General features: G+C 39.4%; 1 protein-coding gene and 1 long non-coding RNA gene across 2 annotated transcripts in view; one reads left to right on the forward strand and one right to left on the reverse strand.

Annotated features, from left to right (window-relative positions):
- The window catches only part of LOC103463403 (adenylate cyclase type 1-like), a 48,044-nt gene extending 35,067 nt beyond the window's left edge, over positions 1 to 12,977 (reverse strand). The window contains exons 1-2 of the mRNA XM_008406721.2: positions 11,059 to 12,977; positions 7,277 to 7,426 (exon numbers count right to left, since the gene is read on the reverse strand). Coding sequence (XP_008404943.1) covers positions 7,277 to 7,426; positions 11,059 to 11,673 — 765 coding nt within the window. The 5' untranslated portion in view covers positions 11,674 to 12,977. The remainder of the gene's footprint in view (positions 1 to 7,276; positions 7,427 to 11,058) is intronic.
- LOC108166254 (uncharacterized) lies at positions 9,182 to 16,946 on the forward strand. Its single transcript, XR_001776560.1, has 3 exons — positions 9,182 to 9,896; positions 13,313 to 15,147; positions 16,888 to 16,946. It is a non-coding gene; the product is annotated as an uncharacterized LOC108166254 (long non-coding RNA).
- The last annotated feature ends 2,897 nt before the right edge of the window (positions 16,947 to 19,843 follow it).

A 19,843-nucleotide genomic window follows, 5' to 3' on the forward strand; every position in this document is an offset into this window, starting at 1 on the left:
ACTACATAACGCAGCTGGGACATTTTTTTTTCTATAAAAATAACGATGAAACAATTATATTCTGTGCTTGTTTAAACAGAATAAATGAAATAGAAAATAAAAATATATAGAAGTAATATAATCACAAATTCTGCAAATGGTAAGAAGTCCAAAACCATGCCCTGAAAGCAGACAACTAAATAAGRTATAAMACAAAACAAGATCAAGAKATGACATAGGGCAACTAATRATGTACTTAAGAGACAGTGAGCAGTGAAAGCAGTTGTGGCATTTGGGATCTKCAGCTGGAGATGTCAGAGTTAAACAAAGATCCTCTCCATAATAACAGGGATATTTTGCAAAATGCACAATTCACRTGCAAACATCAAACTTCATAAAGTAACTTGKTGGTGCTAAATGAGTGCAAATCTGACTTTATGCATTCTTTTCATTTTAAAACTCAACACAGTGGCACATTTACTCATAAGGCAAATAATAAGGCAACACAGCAAATGCAATCTCTCTCTGCTGACACAGTTTGTCCACATTTAAGTAATTYATTATGCATGCATGCCAGGGAATGCCCAACAGTATTTATGTGTTGTTATGTAAATTACACCCAGAACAAATAGCTTCAAGTTCTCGGAGATSAGAGGTGCTTTAATTAAACRAACTGTGCAAAAAACAAAAATTATATAAATATATAAATAATTAAGACGGGTGGTTATTTAGGAGCAGAAGAAAAGTTTTTWAAAAAATCTACTGTGGTGTTTGCTCAGGGATTATGTTTTTGCAAGTAATTTTTATCAACATTTCTGAATTGTGTTTAAAATCATGGTGTTCTCTCTATAARTTAACAATGCAGAATATGACTGTGGAACATTGTAACCCTGCCTTACATGTTGTGGCTAATTCTGTAAAGGGATCCACGCGCATTATCAAATTTAGAGGCACACCCACAAGTTGKGGGGAGCAAACCAGAGAATTAAAGATTWAAAAAAATGTATTCGGCAATTTAATGAAAACACKTGTTTATGTTTACATGTTACATTTTTTAATTTGTATTTTTTAGAAAGGCTGCTGGAGTGCTCAGGGAGAACTTACACATACATGGGGAGAACATGTGTGCGTTGGTACAAAGTTAACAACTAAAAACATATTTTTATGTATTTATTTGATCTTTTCACAACATCTGCTGGAGGACACCTGCGACCACCTGTTAAAAAWTTTTACTGATTCCCAGAGGGATACAGTTGAACACTTTCTCCAAGCTCACAAAACACATGTAAASTGGTTGGGCGAAGTCCCATGCACCYTCCACATCCCTGCTGACGATGTGGGGGCTGTTCCAGTGTTTTACAACCAGGACCAAAAGCATTCTGTCCTTCCTGAATCCAAGGCATTGTTACCAATGGATAAAATTACAAGGATTCTAATTGCTGCTGTACTTAATCAAATATAGCTACCTTATTTCTATCTGCAGCGCGTTGCTCATTATGTACTCAGCACATTGTTTCCACCTTTTTTAAAGGTGGAGATTAAAAAGCTAAGACATTTCACAGGAACAAATTATAGGAGCTGATGACATTCTGCAACACAGACAAACCAACATGTCATGAAGAGACAGAAGTGTTTTTATGAGCAGAGTAGATTGTGCGAGCTATCGTGTAACTTTGTATTTTGAAGGATTAAAGAACGTCATGGTTTCCCACCATTTGTCAGTGGTTTAAAGCAGTGTTTGTGCCACTTATTGGTGCATGTTTTCCATCGGTTGACTGCGTAGGGGTGTGCTTACTGTCTCAGCTCAAGACGCCCATTGGCCTATTCAACAGCCAAGTTACAATGATTTTCGCAGTTTAAACCAGAACCTTGCGCACATTCCACCAGTTCAATACGTCTGATAAGTTCTCCACAAGTTATACAGCCAAACCAGACTTCTGAAGAGTAAATACATCAAGCTAAAGGTTAACTGACTTAATATTAGCTGAAGACAGAGACGTGAAGAAGACAGGTGGAGGCCAAAGAGTTTATTGACACAAGGATCTGTCTTTTTGTGTGTTGTACAGACCAAAAAAACGTCTGTATGTTTGGAGTTCTCTCCTCTTCGCTCAATCTTTCAACCTTGRTGGTAATSGGCACAGAGGCRRCAMYAMYKWYTTYWWMRWARWAAAWMMTYYWWWAAWWKTRKWRWWRTSTSTKTWTWTTTTTYYKRAAWTKSMAAAWAWAMASAKATAWAWCYRSWKSTKTTYTYKWGRRRAAAAARASMSMRWMYCMSASACASARWMKMSWMWAAAWRTSWMRAKAYMTCWMARASMYYKWRMAYWTKTKYTYKWGARMAMARWKKWKWTTKKRGASAMMACWCYYSYRSMSYSYRMWWWWRMKMYCMYMTSYKSTKYTYWWMASRKRTMTYTTWYAYRTRTWTWKWGWRAWMTSYKYTKTRWAWMTSKKGKRRAAAWAWARWKKTTTTTTTTTCCCTTATAAGTTTTTAAACAGGMGTTTCTTTTAAAACCTTACAGTCATGTTAAATAAATTAGAATTTGTAATCCAATTAGACTTATTTGTCACATTAAAATTATTTTTTGAAAAGTAAAACCATAAGCAAATATTGAAAGTACTTTTCATTAAGCCCACATTTAGCCATTTTTGGAATTAAATCTTTGAGCATACGGGGAGGGGGAGGAATCATTTTTAGTTAAATCTTCCACTACTCTTTGCACCAGCATAAGTGAGTGTATTTGCTTCTAAAAAGGGATAAAAATCAAAAAAAATTTGAATCTTGCATGCTTGTTTAAGAAGTACAGTAACCTCTGCTGCCAGTGGAGTCARAGTTTATGGGTAGGTTCTTCTGTTTTACTTCAAGTTACAAAGTAAAGAGATTAATTTAGAGACAACATTGACTAATTCTGAGAGAAGGAGCCAAGAATACACTCAGTCCTCAGCGACTGGCTCTTTTTTTATTTCCAAAAGATCTGAGTTGCAGCACCACGAAGCATACTTCAAATTCTCAGAGGATGTCAAATGACTGTAAACGCACTATGAATCATCTCGCAGCCGTGCTGAATAGCTTTGGAGAGGGAAGGCCATATTTCCATTCACAAAAAAAGTAAGCAAGAGCTGTAAAGTAGCAGCCGTCAAACCTGCTGAAGATAAAACCAGTTTCGCTTATATTGCAGGTATTTCATTGAGTGTGGAAATTATGAACGCAGAAACGTAAAGCCGTGACCATTTGCATAAAATATTAAGTCATTTGTTTTATTAATCTCTTCCACTTTTATTGTCTGACACTTTTATAATTGCCTGTTAATATTTAAAAAATCCCTCATCTCTTTCCACTTTATTTCACTAAGACTGTGTGAGACGGGAATTATTATTGAACTAAAATCATCACACAATTTTTTTTTTCCATAGGTTTGTATGTATGAATGTTCATCTAATCGTTGCTTCTAAAATCACTGAAGTTGTTTGTTGTGTAACCTATATGCAATACACAATAAACAACTGAAAGGTTTAAATAAACCATAAAAAGCCCAACTTAAATATATGCCATCTGTGCCAACTGGGCGTCATTGTAGCTCTTCTATTTATTGTAACAAATTTGTGGTAACACTCTTTTTGAGAGGTTCACTAGAATTATTTTTTTTCTTTCTAGGAAGTATAAACGAAATAGAAAACACAGAAAGTTGAAGMCAGAAATAAAACTAAGGACAAAAATGCAAGCTGAAAACCACAACAGGGTAATGCATGAAATCACAAACTGTTRTCAGAAGTGGAGTTTGGTTTGCWCTACTCTGCATGGTGGCTTGGTGAAATTAATGCCTGCATGAATAACTTTTTAAAATGTCAGCCAAAAGTCCTCAGGCTAGTCCAATGAGCTGTGGTCATGTTTGTTTTCATGCAGAACTGAAATCAGTCATGCTAATTGATTTGCAGCCAGTCGAATAATGAAACTAAATTAGATTACCCCCCCTTATATCTGATTCTGAACTGTGTGCTGAAGCAGCAGTGCAACCAAACCCAAAGGCAGAGAGTGATCCCAGGATCATGTTACAAAAATGATGCTTTGGATGAATTTTCCACAAACTATTAGTGCTTTACAACTACCTAATTGCTATGAAATGGCTAAAATATATATTTTTTTCTTGCTTAGGACAGACTAAGCTGTTAACTCACATCCCCTGTGACCATATTCAACTGAAATATGGTCAGTTGAATATGGTCAACTGACCATATTCAGTTGAATATGGTCAGTTATTTAACTGACCATATTGTTGGTCAGTTGCAAGAGCAGCTGCAAGAGCAGAACACTGCAAGAGTTCTGCTCTTGCAGTGTTTCAAACAAACAGTGCCTGACAAAATTATCCACCAAAACTATCATTATCCTTTGAACTCTTACACACAATGTGATATCAGCAAATCTCTATGTATTTTATGCGATAGATAGCATAAAGTAGTGCCTAACTATATGATGAAGGAAGAAAGTGAGAGAGGTGGCTCAAAAGTTTTAATAAATAAAATAAAACACTGCCTTTCCGTTTGTTTTCAGCATCCTTTACACATGTACCCCTAAATAAAACCAAGTACAAACAAGTTTCTTCAGAAGTAGCCAATAATAAAATCCATCTTTGTGTATGTTCATCTCAGTATAAATACAGTACAACTTCTCTTTGAAGTCCTCAGAGGTTATTTAAAGTACATTAGTGAACATCAGCGGCATCATGAAAGTCAAAGGATTTAGAGACCATATTCAGTCCTCTGAATATTTCCCAGCTCACTGCTGAAAAGCAGGCATCATAAACATACGGGTCAGACAGAGAGAATTTAACAGGAGCAGCCAAGAGGCCGGTGATGCCTCCTCACAGATCAGATGKGAGTATTTGTTTAGAAGACAATTATTWGTCACGCATTAATAAATCTGAATTCTAGGGAAGTGAGATTGAAAGGCATTGTTAAAGGAAGACACAAAAGTATCTTTTTTGTAGAAGAAGGTTATCTACTCAAATACAAATGTATTTCTTGAGGATGCTTAGGTTGCTGCGGTAATATTGCAGAGCTATGTTGAGCATCTTCAACAAGTCTGCAGTCTAGAAGGCAAATATCTTCTGCAGTCCACGGCTTATATACGGGCTTACAAAGAAACTTGGCTCTGTTCTGGAAATTGCTCTGGAGCTCAGTATGGAAAGAAGGATGTTTGTTTCATGAACGAAAACATTCCAGACAACCCTGAGTATCCTCTTCCCAACATAAAACTTCAACGAAAGAGATTTGAGGTCAAGGGAATACTCAAATCAACTGCACTACATGAAATTCTCCCACCCAAAGCTAATTATTTATAGTGACTAATGAGAGCTCCAACACAATGTCTAATGTTGTCATTCCTTGGTTCTTGACTGTTGGCTGTCACTTTGATTTTCTATGTCAACTGTTTTGACACTTATGGTGTTTCATACATGATTTACTTACTAATGTTTTGTGGTTCTCAGTGCTTAGTGCATTCTTTTCTTTGTTTAGATTTTTGTTTTTGGGGATGTTTTTTACCTTATGCCTTAGTGAGATCCGTTGTTTACTGTATATRTCTAACTTTGATCCAGTTGCTCTCTCCTGATTAGTGTCACCTGGTTCACATCGACTCAGCAGTTAACAGCCACACGGTTTCATTTCATCCTTGTCAGATCCTTCTATTTTCTCTGTATTCTCTGCTGTTTCACATGTGATTGTGTATCTGTTGCTTGATTTTTCCCTCTCATAAGTGCACTCAGGTTGGATTTCTATATTTTAAGTCCTTTCAATAAATATTCATATGTCAACTACATGTATGTTGCAACCATACATGTAGACAATTTTCTTTGGGATTAATAACAGATTGGTGATTGAAATTAAACTGAAATGTAAATGGGATGGGACTGTAACAGAACTTTTTGGCTCATTTCCATATCTGGAAAATCCATACTGAAGGCATTTTTTAAGCCACTTATCATTTGATTGTATAGTGTCAAAATGTTCAAGTGGGTGTGAATACTTTTGGCAGATGAAAAATTTACTCACTGTCACCTCTGTTGTTTCTGAGAAACATCTGCACAAATCTTGAATTAAAAGAAAAAATGGAAACAAACAGAATTTCTAGCAGTGTCACTCCAAGCTGCATTCACAGAATAATCCATCGATCCATCCATCCATCCATCCATTTTCTTTACAACCTTGTCCCTTAGTGGGGTCGGGAGGGCTGCTGGTGCCGATCTCCAGCTAACGTTCCGGGCGAGAGGCAGGGTMCACCCTGGACAGGTTGCCAGTCTGTCACAGGGCAACACAGAGACCATTCACAGAATAATCCAATTTATATTTGTCTTAATGAATTTTTCCTAAATTCAGAGACGAGAAGAAAAAGATCGAGAATTTCCATTTCAGATCAGTCATTCTCAGAAATGGAGAACCTTTTATTCAGATAATCTCCTTTCAATCAGACTGCCTTTGTTGGAAAGGCAATGAAAAGTCACAGATTCCTCCTTTCTTGATTTAATGAATGAAGAGGAAGTTTTGAATCGCTTCCCATTTCTGAAAATTGAGCAGGAGAGCCGGTTTACCCCACAGGCGTACCGAATATAGCCCCTTCTTGTTCGGGAATCAATAAGAACTGTGGATCCTGTTCAAACACACACCCTGAGTGACAAACATAGACGTGTTTCACGCCGCTTGATGGGCGATCATCAACTCTGAGACCTGTGCTCATGGACACCACAGCAGAGGTTTGCTGGCAGATCCTGATCAGAGGTCTGTGTGTTTCTCTTTCCTAAATAAACCATGACCTTTACTAGAGTAGGGAGGCCATGGAAGCAATCTGCTTGTATAATTGCCTGTCAGAAGGGAGCCTGTTACTGCTGGGGAAAAACACAGCATATCTTCTCGTAATCTACAAAGAACAGGTGCGAAGTGTGCAAGCGTTGTGTCAAACGAAGGAAGGATGTGCGTTCAGGCGTATTGAACACATTAAATAATTAATTTTCTCTTGAACAAGTACAGGATGAGATGGGTGCGGCTCAGAAAAAGAGACTTTCTGCGGGTTAAAGTTGCCTGATTGTTGCTTAGTTAAATCCCTCCATGTAGGTGTGCGTGGAGGGGGAGGAACGTGTGGCACTGCAGCTTGTGCCTCAGTAATTGTTCTTTCCTTAAATAGCTGCTGTCATAGTTACTGCATGCCTGTGGGCAGGTTGTTGGAATATGCTGGCACCTGAACGCTTTAAAAAAAGAAAAGAAAAAAAAAAAACTTCTGAAGAAACTGTGAAGTTTGAAGTTCACTCCTCACCTGCTTCTCGTTTTCGTCCTCCAGCCTCAAACGCTCCTCGATGCAGTTGCGCGCCTGCAGGAAGACCTTCCTCTGGGTGCGCTCGGTCAGAATCCTCACAAACACCCCCGACAGGTTCACACTGGTGAAGAGCACGGCATTAGCCGCCAGCTGCAGACAAACAAGAGCAGACATGCCTAATGAAGCTGCACACATCTGCACATGTAAGCCTCTGTGTGCAGCCGGCAGTCCCCAGTAGAACAATGTAGAGATGGACAGAGAGCAGGGTTACACCACTGAAGACCAAAAACTGTACAGACGAAAGGCGAAAAGGCAAAATGCATCTCTAATCAACACCTAATGTGTTACTTTGTATATTTAATTCTGAACAAAATAGATTTTAGAGATTAAAGAAATGTAGTAATACAAAAGACTTACAAAAGATGCATTCGAATAAATCTGAATATATCATGGAAGTTATTTTTCAATAAATAGTTTCAAAAAGTATAGTTACTGACATAGTGACACATTTTTGACAAGAGACAGAGACATTTTGTCTTGGCAGAGTGCAAAAAAAAAAAGACTGCATTGTTGCTCAGTGGTACAAAGTCCTCCTTTTAGATGAAAATTCATTTTAGCCTTCAGTTGTGGATAAAAGTTTCAGAATGGAGAGGCACAGATTCCAAGTAGTTTGTAGTGTGAAGTCTCCGCAGTCTGATGACTTGGGTGTCCATGTCATCTGCTGGTGTCGGTTCACTATGTTTATCAAGGTCAGAGTTCACACAGCTGTCAAACGGGATCATTCGAAGCATTTTATGCATTCATCTGCTGACAAACTTTAGGGTAGAACTGCCAAAATTAACAATATCGCCTTTTCCAACAATAGTGTCACCTTGCTTGTCTCTCTAGCAAATTGGCCGGACCTAAACCACAACAGATGCTCAAAAGAAATAAACGAATACATTTTGTTATTACACAATGTTGTAAATTTGGGTTTTCATCACCTACAAACCATAACTGTTCAAGTTAACAGCAATGAATGCTTAAGAAATGTCACTGCAATATTACTCTGTGAAGTTAATTCATTCAAAAATACCAATTTCACTCTTTGAATTGAAACTCTGAAAAGATACAACTTTTCAAAGATATTGAAATTTATTGAGATGCACCTGGAATAACATAATAAAAAAATTGATATATTCAAATTTGGGTAAAAATAAAAACCCTACTTAGTTTCCTAAATCTTCAAATTATGGACCCAATGTCATCCTAGTTGGTAGCATAGTGTGCCTAACTCCAGCTCAAACAACTGCTGCTCTTTTAAAGTGGTCTTAATGAATAGTTTTCCAGGCTTCCTGAAAAAGCTTTGGCTGATTTTTCACTTATTTCCTCCTATCAGAGCATGGCAGCTTATTATGCAGTGCGTTCTTAGAAAGCAAGACATGCAGTGAAAAGGCAGTCAAAGTCTGAAAGAGGTTCATTAGCATTGGAAAACTGTTAAAAAAGACTTCTTTAAAATAGTTACAAGGCAAAAAAAAGACTACTTGGAAGATAAATATAGAAAATTAGACAGACTTTTGGGCAGTACTGTCAGTATCCATTATCACCAATGAAGAGGGGTGATGGATAATGTACATTTCAAGTGCAGGATGTGAAATGTATGGTTGTATCATGCTTTTGTTTTTCAAGCTTTCCTCCAGTGACAAAAACATGCAGTTGTATTGTAGCACAGAGGCATATATGCTGGGAACAACCTGTACTATAATGAACACAGATACGTGGAAGAAAAGGATCAGTCCTTTCTTAGAATTTATTTATTTATTTTACATAAGGTATAGGAGATCTATTTTTTTTATCAAGGTGAAATCATGTTTCAATTATTTTCTGGGTTTCTCAAAGACTACAAAAAAAAAAAAACTACAGAGATTAATTTGAGATAATTAGCTAGCTTTAGATACATTTTATGTTGGCAGAAATGATTAAGGTCAAATGTCTTCAATGTTTATAGTTACCAACCATAAACAGATGTATCCAGTATATGATTGTTTTATTGCGGGTGTTCAAGCATCCCTGAGACGAAGTCAACATCAAGCTACTTGGGCTTCTCATATGAATGGGAATATTCCATTTCATTTGGAAATCAAGGTCCTAGAGTCATGATTCATGTTCTTTGTCATGTTCATGCCGTGTTTAGCCACTCATTCAGCTCACCTGTCTCACCTGGGTCCCGCCCTACTTAAACACCTCTCATCTTCTGCCCCCTTGCCAGATTATCGACCGCCCCCGAGCCAGTAGAGATCCAATGTTTTCTTCCAAGCCTTCGGTGTATTTTCTGCCCACCCCTTCTGCCAAGCTCTTTACGGATCCCATCTGTTTCGGATTTCTGGACCCCGACCCAAGCTGTGCCTCGCGACCACCGAGTATTGCCTGCCCTTCCTGCTAAGTTTTGCTCTCTCTGTCCTCCTGTGTGTGATCTCAGTTTGATCATCGTCAAAGTCCCTCGATGTTGCTTTTTTGGGACCTCTCTGTGGAGCTCTTCTTTGATTCGTCGCACTCACAGAAGCCTGTTCAATCTGGTTACCTGCACCTCCCTGCCATCAAAGCCTCGGTTCTTCTGCTCCACCCGTCCACTGCTCTACAGGTCAGTGAAGCCGAACATTTCAAACATACATCTGCTTTATCTGTGCATCGCCAGCCTTCTCCCCTGTCTGCTCAGAGCTGTGTTTGTTGACCTCATCCCTAGTAGCAACCAGAATTTGAAACTAAAATTAAACTTGTTTGTTCCTGTTGAGTACTCCTGCGTGTGGTTGAATTTCCGGGTCCCCACTGAGTGTTCTTACACCTAGAGTCTGAAGACAGAGTGGGGAGGCACAGAATCCAAATTTCTTGAGATCCAGGGTGACGTTTTCACAGTCTCTGATGTTATGGAAAACCATGGCATAAAGGCCAAAGTAAATGCAGCCATTTCCCAGGAAAGTCTTGGCACCATGTGTGTGCACGTATGTGTGTGTGTGTGTGTGTGTACAGCTGATGTGATCATTTCCTCTTTCTGCAGTACCTACTGACTTCAAACTTCCTTCTTAAATGGCCATTGTATCACCATGCTTGATTCACCAGCAGACTCACTGAACCAAAACCCTAAAGAGAACAGTTGGATATCATGGCGTGGAAAATGACAACCCTCAGAACAGCGTGGAAGAGCTGGAAACGCAAAATAAATAGACTGATCACTGGTATGCCTCAATGTACTGGCGCAAAAATAAGCTCTGATAAAATAGTACGTGCATCACAAAGTATTTTAAGCATGTTACGAGTTTCACTTCCTTAATGCAATTACTGGAAAACAAAGTTTTTAATTACGTTCTAATTACATGGATGCAGCTGTAGATTTCAAAGCTCACAAAAGCAAACGGTGCTACATGACCGCAGCAATGTGCATCTCAGAAATAAAGCTCAGCAGCTCTGTCTGAATCCCGATTCAGCACCGAGAGCCGGACAGCTCCTCGTCCGCTTCATCTGCTGCGGAAAAAACCGACACGTCTTCTCGTCCTGGGGCGAAAATCGATGCCGAGTGTTTTATTAACCTTTGCTTCTCCGGGGAAAGTTGGATGCGTAAACATGCTGCCTCTTAACTATCAGAGCGAAGCAAAGTAAATCCCTCCCACAGGTCAGAGATACTTTGAGTGAAGTTGAACAGTGAAACTTGGACTCAGAGCTCTCTATATGTTATCCCGCATCAGATTAGTTTCAGATTACCCAAACTGTGGGGTGTGGGTGCATTCTGGTGCAGGTGCAGCACTCACCGGTCTCCACAGTTTCGGCTTCATCCCCGTCACGGACGTCGCTATTACTATGAAGTGGGATGCAGACAGCATCACCCCGAACAGCACCGCCAGCAGCGTCCGTACGGGAAGCAGCACGTAAGCCACCAGGGTGACCAGCATGAGCTGCCACACGCCTTGCTCCGGGGTGGCGGCGCTCATCGTTTCCGGCGTGCCGAGCGCCAGCGGGAACGGACAGCAGAGCAGCGCGAAGGTGAAGCTGAACAGCAGGGCCAGCTTGGCGATCTGCTGCAGCTGCGTCACCTGCAGGTACTTGACGTTGGTGACGATGAAGAGCGACAGGAACACCACGCAGTGCACCGGGTAGGAGCCCTTGGACAAGGTGAGCCGGGGGCTGGACAGCAGCTCCACCAGAGACAGCGACGACGCGGCCACGATGAGCACCGCCAGAGCCTTGAGGGTGGCGGTCTGCTCCAGCTTCAGGTTGTAGTTCTGGAAGAGAGCCTCCAGCTCCTGGCTGTTGAACTCGTCCTCGCAGGCGATGGCTCCCAGCGGCGCGCCGGGTGGGCAGCGACCCTTTCTCCGCCGCGTCTTAACTCTTTCGAACGGCATCTCCTCCATGGTCCTGCCATTCATGAAGCTGAGGTGGGAGGGAGGAGGAGAAGGGGGGTTGGCGCACGACCCCTCAACTTTTAGGCTGCTCCCCCCCCTCTGGAGAATGAAGCTGGCACCCTCTCCCGGGTCATGGATGATGGATGTCGGGCTCGGAGTCAGAGGAGGAGAGGGTGGCTATGGCGCATCGCGCGCGCTCTATCCACAGGTTGATGGTTGTTGGTGTGCAACCCGACCACTGTGCCTCTCTCTCTCTCTCTCTCTCTCTCTCTCTCTCTCTCTCTCTCTCTCTCTCTCTATTTCTCTCGGCGCGCGCAGACCACCTGCCTTGCCTCAGATGGGGGTCACCTGCGCTCCAAGTTAACTTAAAATCCGGTTTAATTACCAAAACACATCTCCAAGAAAAAGCAAAGCAAAACATCCTCCTCCACAAAAATCGTTTAAAAAGCACATTTTATTATCTTCCTCCTTTAAAGCATAATATTTCAGAGCCTCCCTTGTTGCTGTTTGATTTGCTTCAGTGAAGGGTCAGTGGTTGGTTGGATGAAGACAGCAGCAGCAGCAGCGCTGGTGATTTCCCCTCTCAGTGTCTGCAGTCATAGCTGATGTAGTCCCCGGCTAAAAATAGACCAGCTGCACCGGTGGATGGTCCAATATAGCAACAATTTGGTCTTTCCCACATCTCTGTAGCCCCCCTTCTCCACAAACACAGTCAGACATTTCACTGCAGAGTAAAATCCTTCTAGCAAGTAAAGAATTAACGGGAATAAACCCAGCGGAGGTTGCGCCCAGAGGGAGGTTTGAATAACAATAATAATGATAAATAAATAAATAAACAGCGCATGTATGAATGATGACGTGCATCCCAAAATGTGCTGCTCCGTTATGGTGGAGGGTATGTTTTGCATATTTGAAATTATGCAACCCTGCTCTCAGTATTTCACTGTAGTGTGCACCGTTGATATGTGAGAGTTAGATTAATTTCCCCCGTCATAGATAAATGCGGTAAAATCTGAACCAAAGTGTGAAGTGAAGGTAAAATAACTGATACTGACACATAGTTAAAACATATTTCGAGATTGATGAGTAACTCTTACTCCCTACCCAAAGAGTAAAGGAGTAAAATTACTCCTTACACAGGCATTTATTGATCCATATATTTATCTGTGCTCCCACCTCCTGACCGATCAGCCACATTCTCCAGCATACACAAAGCTTTATTGATTTGTGCTTATGCTCCTTTTTATCACCATATTAGACTTTGGAGCTTATGTCAGGTCAGATTCTGTAGTATTTAGTTCAAGGTTGTTCTCAAACAGTTCACAATTACCATTAAAAACATCAATCATCCTGCATGAATGTCTATTCCCTTTGTCAATCAGAAACTATATATATATATATATATATATATATATATATATATATAGTTTCTGATTGACAAAGGGTCAATATATATATATATATGTCCTTTTGTAGCCTTTGCACCATAAAGATGCAGCATAGTCCTCCATCAGCACATACTTTCATGTGTGTCTTCAACCATCAGATCAGACAAAAAGACAATCAAAGCTTTTGAAAATCAATGAACCCTTCATCTCTAGAAGACAGATGCAGTTTCGATGGTCACATATTGACCTTGTTTACCTTTCAACATGTGGTTTAGATTGCTTGGATGTCTGAAGAAATCAATGAGCCACCTCATCGATGCTTCAAGTCAGTCGATGTGAGGCACTCTGGGACTGTTGAAACGAAATATCTCTTCATGCACATGCTCAATTACTATCTGGTCAGTATCCGATATGTTTTTCCTCACCTTCAATCATTATGAAGTGGACTTAAAAAAATCAATAGATCAGAGACAATTTGACATCTAACTGAATGGAGCTAATTACATTTAACTACTCATTTTGAACTAATATGAAATGTATGAAAAAGTCCAAATTTGACCACAAATACATAGTATTTTCAGTTTTGCTGACTCAATTGCTACATAATAAACCTTTTTATGTCCAACAGCCTCAGCTGTAAAAGTTGGAACAAATGTTCACAGTAAAACATTTTACTGCCAAGTAATACATTTTACACTGAAGGTAAGTACACAAAGCCAGAATCCTACTAATGCTAAAAGGCTAATTAAACTGGGAGGAAACTATAAATCAATCAAATAATTAAGACATTTAGTTGAAGAAATTGAAATGAGGCTGCAGACTTTGTTTTACACCTCAACACATCATCATGAAGAATTAACTAATGAAGTTTCATGCAACAAATTTAACAAAGTACTGCCTAGTGCCTAGCATTGATGATGTAGATTCCAGAGTAGTTTTTTCACTAAAACGGGTCCATAATTACAAAAGAAAAAGCACAAGGCTTCTTGCTTTATTCATCGGCATTCTGGATAGCATCTGGGAAAGTCGGAAACCGTTGGCAACAGAAAACCCGAAAACCCAAAAAGTTCCATTCTTGATGACTGATTCTCATCTTCCTTCGATACTCCATCTTGGATTTACCTATTGAACTCGATTTGTCTGATTGGACTTCAACTAGTCAGCGAACAAAAGGAAAAGTTGAGAACGATGACTATGATTTTCTGCACTATTTTTGTAACGGTAGTCTGCCTGAAGTTTTAGCAATGATAGCAGAGGAAATGAATGAAGCCATTTAGTCTGTATTGGCCAAGCATTCAAATATTGAATTAACATTGACAGCCATCTCATTCAGCTTGGCACTTCTCTCTTCATGGTGGGGGGCGTTTGTTTACAGCGCAGGCAATTACTGGTGAGCTTCATAGCATTGAACTGGTGCATTACCTAGTCATACATCCTGTTTTCATAGAAAAATAGTTCAGAAGAAAAAAACATCAAAGACAAACAAAATACAACCAGACATTCTTTTGACAAGCTGCTGAGACCTTCCGTGATCTTTAATATGTTTGGGTTGTTTTCAGATAACTTTTCTCCACATCCCCTTCAAAGCGTCCTCCCTACCTGTGTAGGTGACTATGCCTCGGACAGGTTTCTCTTTAAGTTTTAGATTGGCTTCATTTCTGTGACTACAAAAGTGACAGATGCATATTTTTTGGAGCACCCCTCCCTTCAGGATCCCTGACAATCCCCCCATTGCCATGGCAACAGAGGCAGTAAGTTGTGGCTGATACGCTGCTGAGGTGTTTCCCAATCTGACAGCCCAGCTCTCAGTCTTTGTTGGTATCTCTTTACTTTCGCCTCTCTCTCTCTCTGTCTCACACACATACACACGCATACACACTCTCCTCTTTCGCATGTCAGGTGGATTTTTTTTTTTCTTTTTTGGAGATGATGAGTGTCTGTATCCCTCTTTGGTGCCACAGTGACACAGGCGCCCTGCCCAGCCCTGCTCCCTCATTGTGCTCACTGACATTTTCTCCAAATTGAGGCTCTGACATGACACAAGGGGAAGTGAAGATGACGCTTCAGAGGTGACCAGACCACACAGACCCCTGGCACCTTCACGCAGCAGGTGGGCTCCTACAACAAGATTGGACTTGTCTTGTTCACTCACTTACCATGCACAACAAATAACTCTTTTATTGTTTTTTTTCCTTTGTTTTGTTTTCTTTTTTAAATACACAGCAGTGTAGCTGTACAGTGGCACAATTGGAAGCACTGTTGCCTTGCAGGAAAAAGGTCCTGGATTCAAATTATACAGGACAGGGTACTTGTCAGGTACCTCATCAAGACATCTGTTGTGAATTGATGCTACACCAATAAGCTGAGCTGAATTGTTCTGAATATAGGAGCATTTTTTCTACTTTCCTGTTTTTTTGTTTTGTGTGTGTGTGTGTATTTTGAACAAAATGGATAAAAACAAGCTAAACAGAAGAAAATCTCAAACACAATTACATCTGATGAAATGTAAAACATGCGATTGACATAACCGGTTGTCTCAAGCAATGCGATATGATGACTGTGCCTCTGATTAATCAGCAGAGTTATAACAGTCAGGTGGATTCCTTCACACAGACAGTGTAACTTGGATTTTGTGTGCAGTGTGAGCCAGTTGGCAGGAAGAGAAATGGGAACTGGTCTCTTTAGTGCATTCATGAATAGACGCTCTCCAACAGAGCTAAGGAAGCTACTGTCGCAGCCATGGTGTTGTTTGCATTCATGAATAAACCTGCTTCCTGTCATTCATGCAAACACAATTAGCTCCATGCTTCACCTGTGAGGAACTGAAACAGATGAACACAGAAACCTCCTCTTATATGCATAAATGCTAATGAAACCGCTGCAAACCTCATTAACTATTGTGATCATAATTGTGCTGATACACAAAATCCATTTATCAACTGTATATGTGGAGACAAGTAGAGTTTAAATAAAACTGAGGAATAAAAGTTTGTCATAAAAATAATCTGGCAAAATATATCTTTCATGGTTTTTTGGGGGGGTTTCTTTAAGCATCACATCTTCTGAAAGATTGCATGCTTATTCTGATGCATAGGGTGGGGATTAAAAAGCACAGAAAGAAAATGCATTCAGAAGCAGAATCAAAGTATGTCGTGTGTGTGTGTGTGTGTGTGTGTGTGTGTGTGTGTGTGTGTGTGTGNGTGTGTGTGTGTGTGTGTGTGTGTGTGCGTGTGTGTGTGTGTGTGTGTGCGTGCGCGTGTGTGTGGTTTGGGGCTCTTGCGTTGCAGTGTGCGCGTGGGAGTGTTATTGAGAGATATTTTTAATTCTATATGTCATTGACTCTCGTCTCCCTTCGCAAGAGACATCAGAGGGAAGCTTGAAACATTTCCRATACTGCTATTTAAATTCACACACATCTACTTGTGTGCAGGCGTACACATTTGTGCACATTTGTACAGTTTCAAGAGCCTTTCATATGGAAGCAGTTGCATCTTTTGACGATTGAAAAAAGCCTCCCGGATTGTCTGTGGTTTTTGTGTTGTTTTTTCCAAGTGCTTGTGAGGGATGTTCTACATTCGAATGTGATCCTAGGGTGATGTAATTACAGATCAATTCATCTTTTTTTTTTTTTTTTTTTTTTTACAAAAATCTGTTCACCAAGGTACACCAAAATCCAAAACAATCTGTTCTTCTCCATGCTGAGTAAAATAGAGACTCTTTAGCTCCAGTGACACCACCAAGTCACATTGACCAAATTATACCTAACCTCAAGTTAGAGAATGACAATATTAATTCCCTGTGGAGTAACTGCTGTCGATCTAATGACTTTCTATTATCCTGTTGCTTTTAGGAGTCTGCAAAGTCACTGTGGACTGCAAAGCAGGATTAGGTTTTCTCTCAAGTGGCAGGTAAATTGATTTTGCTCTCACTCGTCTTCACGGTGCAGCCTGTGAAAAGCACAAATGTCTCAATCACATCCCACAGCACATGTATAATGACTTTATGTACCTCCACCCTCAAGTCGAAGATGTGACAATCCTGACAGAGTATATAATTTGCAAAAACATGTTGCTGCTGAAGTACAAGAGATTACAAATGTTCTTGGCCTTCATATTGATGAAAATAAAACAGCTGATGTCTCTTTAGACTCTCTTAACTCTTGCAAGGGAGTAAGGGGAGCTTATGTCAACTTTTTGAGGTTTATTGCTTCTTCAAAAACATACCTGGAATGTTTCTTCAATTTTTTTTTCATGCATGTTTGAGGAATCCTTTATTTGGCTACTTATCTACAGGATGGTCTGAGAAAACAGCTACAACTTCTCTGTTCATCTTTGTCATATCTTCTGGTCACAAACAAAACAAAAAAAATCTGGTATGCACAAAAGGAAAACATAATTCAGTTTAATATGTGGGTCAGAGGTTTTTAGTTATGCTTTTTCTAATATAATAATATATAAGTTTGGAAAGGAGTCTGTACACTTCATATAAATATATAAATTTCATGAAGGTACTTTCCAGAAAGTATTCTGTGGAAGAGCTGGTACTTTGCAGTAAAGGAAATATTCAGCATTGTGTTGGTTGTGTTGTGAAACAGTTTCAGTCCAAAAGGATTAGATTAATGAACAAAATTACAAATAGCCACTACTAGCAGGAGCTTCCTGTGCATTGGCCTAAAGATTGGCTCATATACTTCACTGTCTGTAGCTCCACTCATCAAATATTAAAGAGGTGGTGTGAATTATTGATCCCAATCAATGGCTGCAGATCAGAGCTCACAGTAGAGGAACTAATGTGTGGGCGAACATGGTGCTCCAGATAAACTGCAACTGTACAGTGTGGGCAAAGCACATAACTCTGATCACAATGAAATTAAGCAGATATTTTTATGCTTACATATGTCAGATTATATATATTTATATAAATCAATTTGCACATAAAGTTACATAAAAATCTACAACTTTCTGTCATTTCAGATGCAGTCACAAAACAAATTGGATTAGCAGTGAATATTGAGAAAATGGGTAAAGCCTTACTTTTAATTAAAGCAACTTCTTCAGAATTTTTTTTCCAGAAAGCAATCTATAAATTTAAGCTAAACAATATACAATTAATTTATATTCATTTTAAAGGCAGAATAATATTGAAATAAATAAACTGAGCTCTGTGCTGTGAGCTTCCCTCATTAATAAGATCTATGTGAATCCTAATCATCCTAATCAAAGTTATTCTTAATCTCAGCTCAATCTGAAGATTAAAGGGTTTATTTCAAATATCATATGCTGATGGGGGTTTTTTCCCGTCCCACATGTGCACAGGCAGACAGAGAAAGGCTCACAGGTAGAGCAGCTGTGAACACCACATCTGATTATGTTATTGACACCGGGCAGGAAGCACAAGTGGAAACGTGCCTCAGCTGAGAGCAAAAATACACAGAGGACAAGACTGCTCCATCACGTTCAATGGCATTACCAGTTTACATCGTTGCTGCTTTACTACACTCTAAAAATAAAGCTATTCAGAAACGTGGATCATCCCAATTCGTAAATCACTTTGTTTATTAGAATTGTTAATTCTGCTCGCTGCTTTGCTTTGCCAGCCTTGGTCATGTCTGAGCGCCTCCAAAGCCCCAGGGTCTGTGCTACAACTAATGATTAGCATTTACATAATGAGCTAAATGTTAGCTGCTGCCTCAAAGTGCTGCTCCTCAGCTGAAGGGGGCAAGCTGACCTCCACAGGAGGGAAAAAAAGAAAGAAAAAAAACACATGCGCTAGAAGAAGCAAATACATAATGTACAACATAATGTTCAGGTTTAAGCTGCAGCATTTCCTTTGGGGTATTTTATTTTTAGCTTCATCTTTTGAGGGGATATTTAAAATTGATTTAACAGGACCATGAACAAATCTGAACAAATTCCAAACACGCAAGACCTGATATCGTGCAACAAGGAACAGACTATCCGTTTCTAATTTTTGTACTTAGAATACACCGTCACAACCCATAAAAATAGCACACCATCGGATTTTAAAATACACTAATCGGTGGGTTTTTTTCACTTACATATTTGAATTTGTCAATGCATTTGCTTCTAAACCTACTAGTGAATGTTTCAGAATATCACATAATTATATCAGATATTGTGAAACAGTTAAAACTGCCTAGCATACTCTCGTTCTGTTAAAACATTTGAGCATTGATGTTGTATTCTAGATTATCCACTGAAAGTAACAAGTTACTCTCTCAGAAATATATGGAACTTTTCGGATTTTTAAAGATTTTTTCAGAGAACTTGCGAGTTACTTTTATAGAACGTTAAGCTGACATTGCGCAGCTTTGTCAGGAATTGAATTTTTGCATGTTAATGAAAAAAAAACCATCTGATGCAAAAGCTCTGTGGTTTAATAAAAAGGTTTGTGACATTGCCCAAAATTGATTAGATTTTAAGTTGTTATGATGAAATATGTTTTTCAATTTCATATTTTAGTATTTGAGCTCTGCTAATCACCTGCTATAGATCAGTTATATTTTTAACTCTTGAGGAACTCTGGAGAAAGTAAAAAAAATGTATAAACAATATTCCTGAGGCCGTTTTTTTTACCAAGACGAGATTAAACAGGAATCATTTGAAACCTACAGAACATCAGCCCATGTGAAACGCTGAGTTGGGGACAACTAGTTCTTGCTAGTTTAAACTATAACCTTCTGTGGAAAAAAATTAATGGAACATCAACTTTTCAGTCACTTGGGGATGGGGGGAAAAGAGAAATCTGGATCTTACTAAACCTGTTTTTCAACAATTCATTCATTT

This window comes from Poecilia reticulata, linkage group LG4 (genome assembly GCF_000633615.1).
Source record: "Poecilia reticulata strain Guanapo linkage group LG4, Guppy_female_1.0+MT, whole genome shotgun sequence".
Classification (NCBI taxonomy): domain Eukaryota; kingdom Metazoa; phylum Chordata; class Actinopteri; order Cyprinodontiformes; family Poeciliidae; genus Poecilia; species Poecilia reticulata.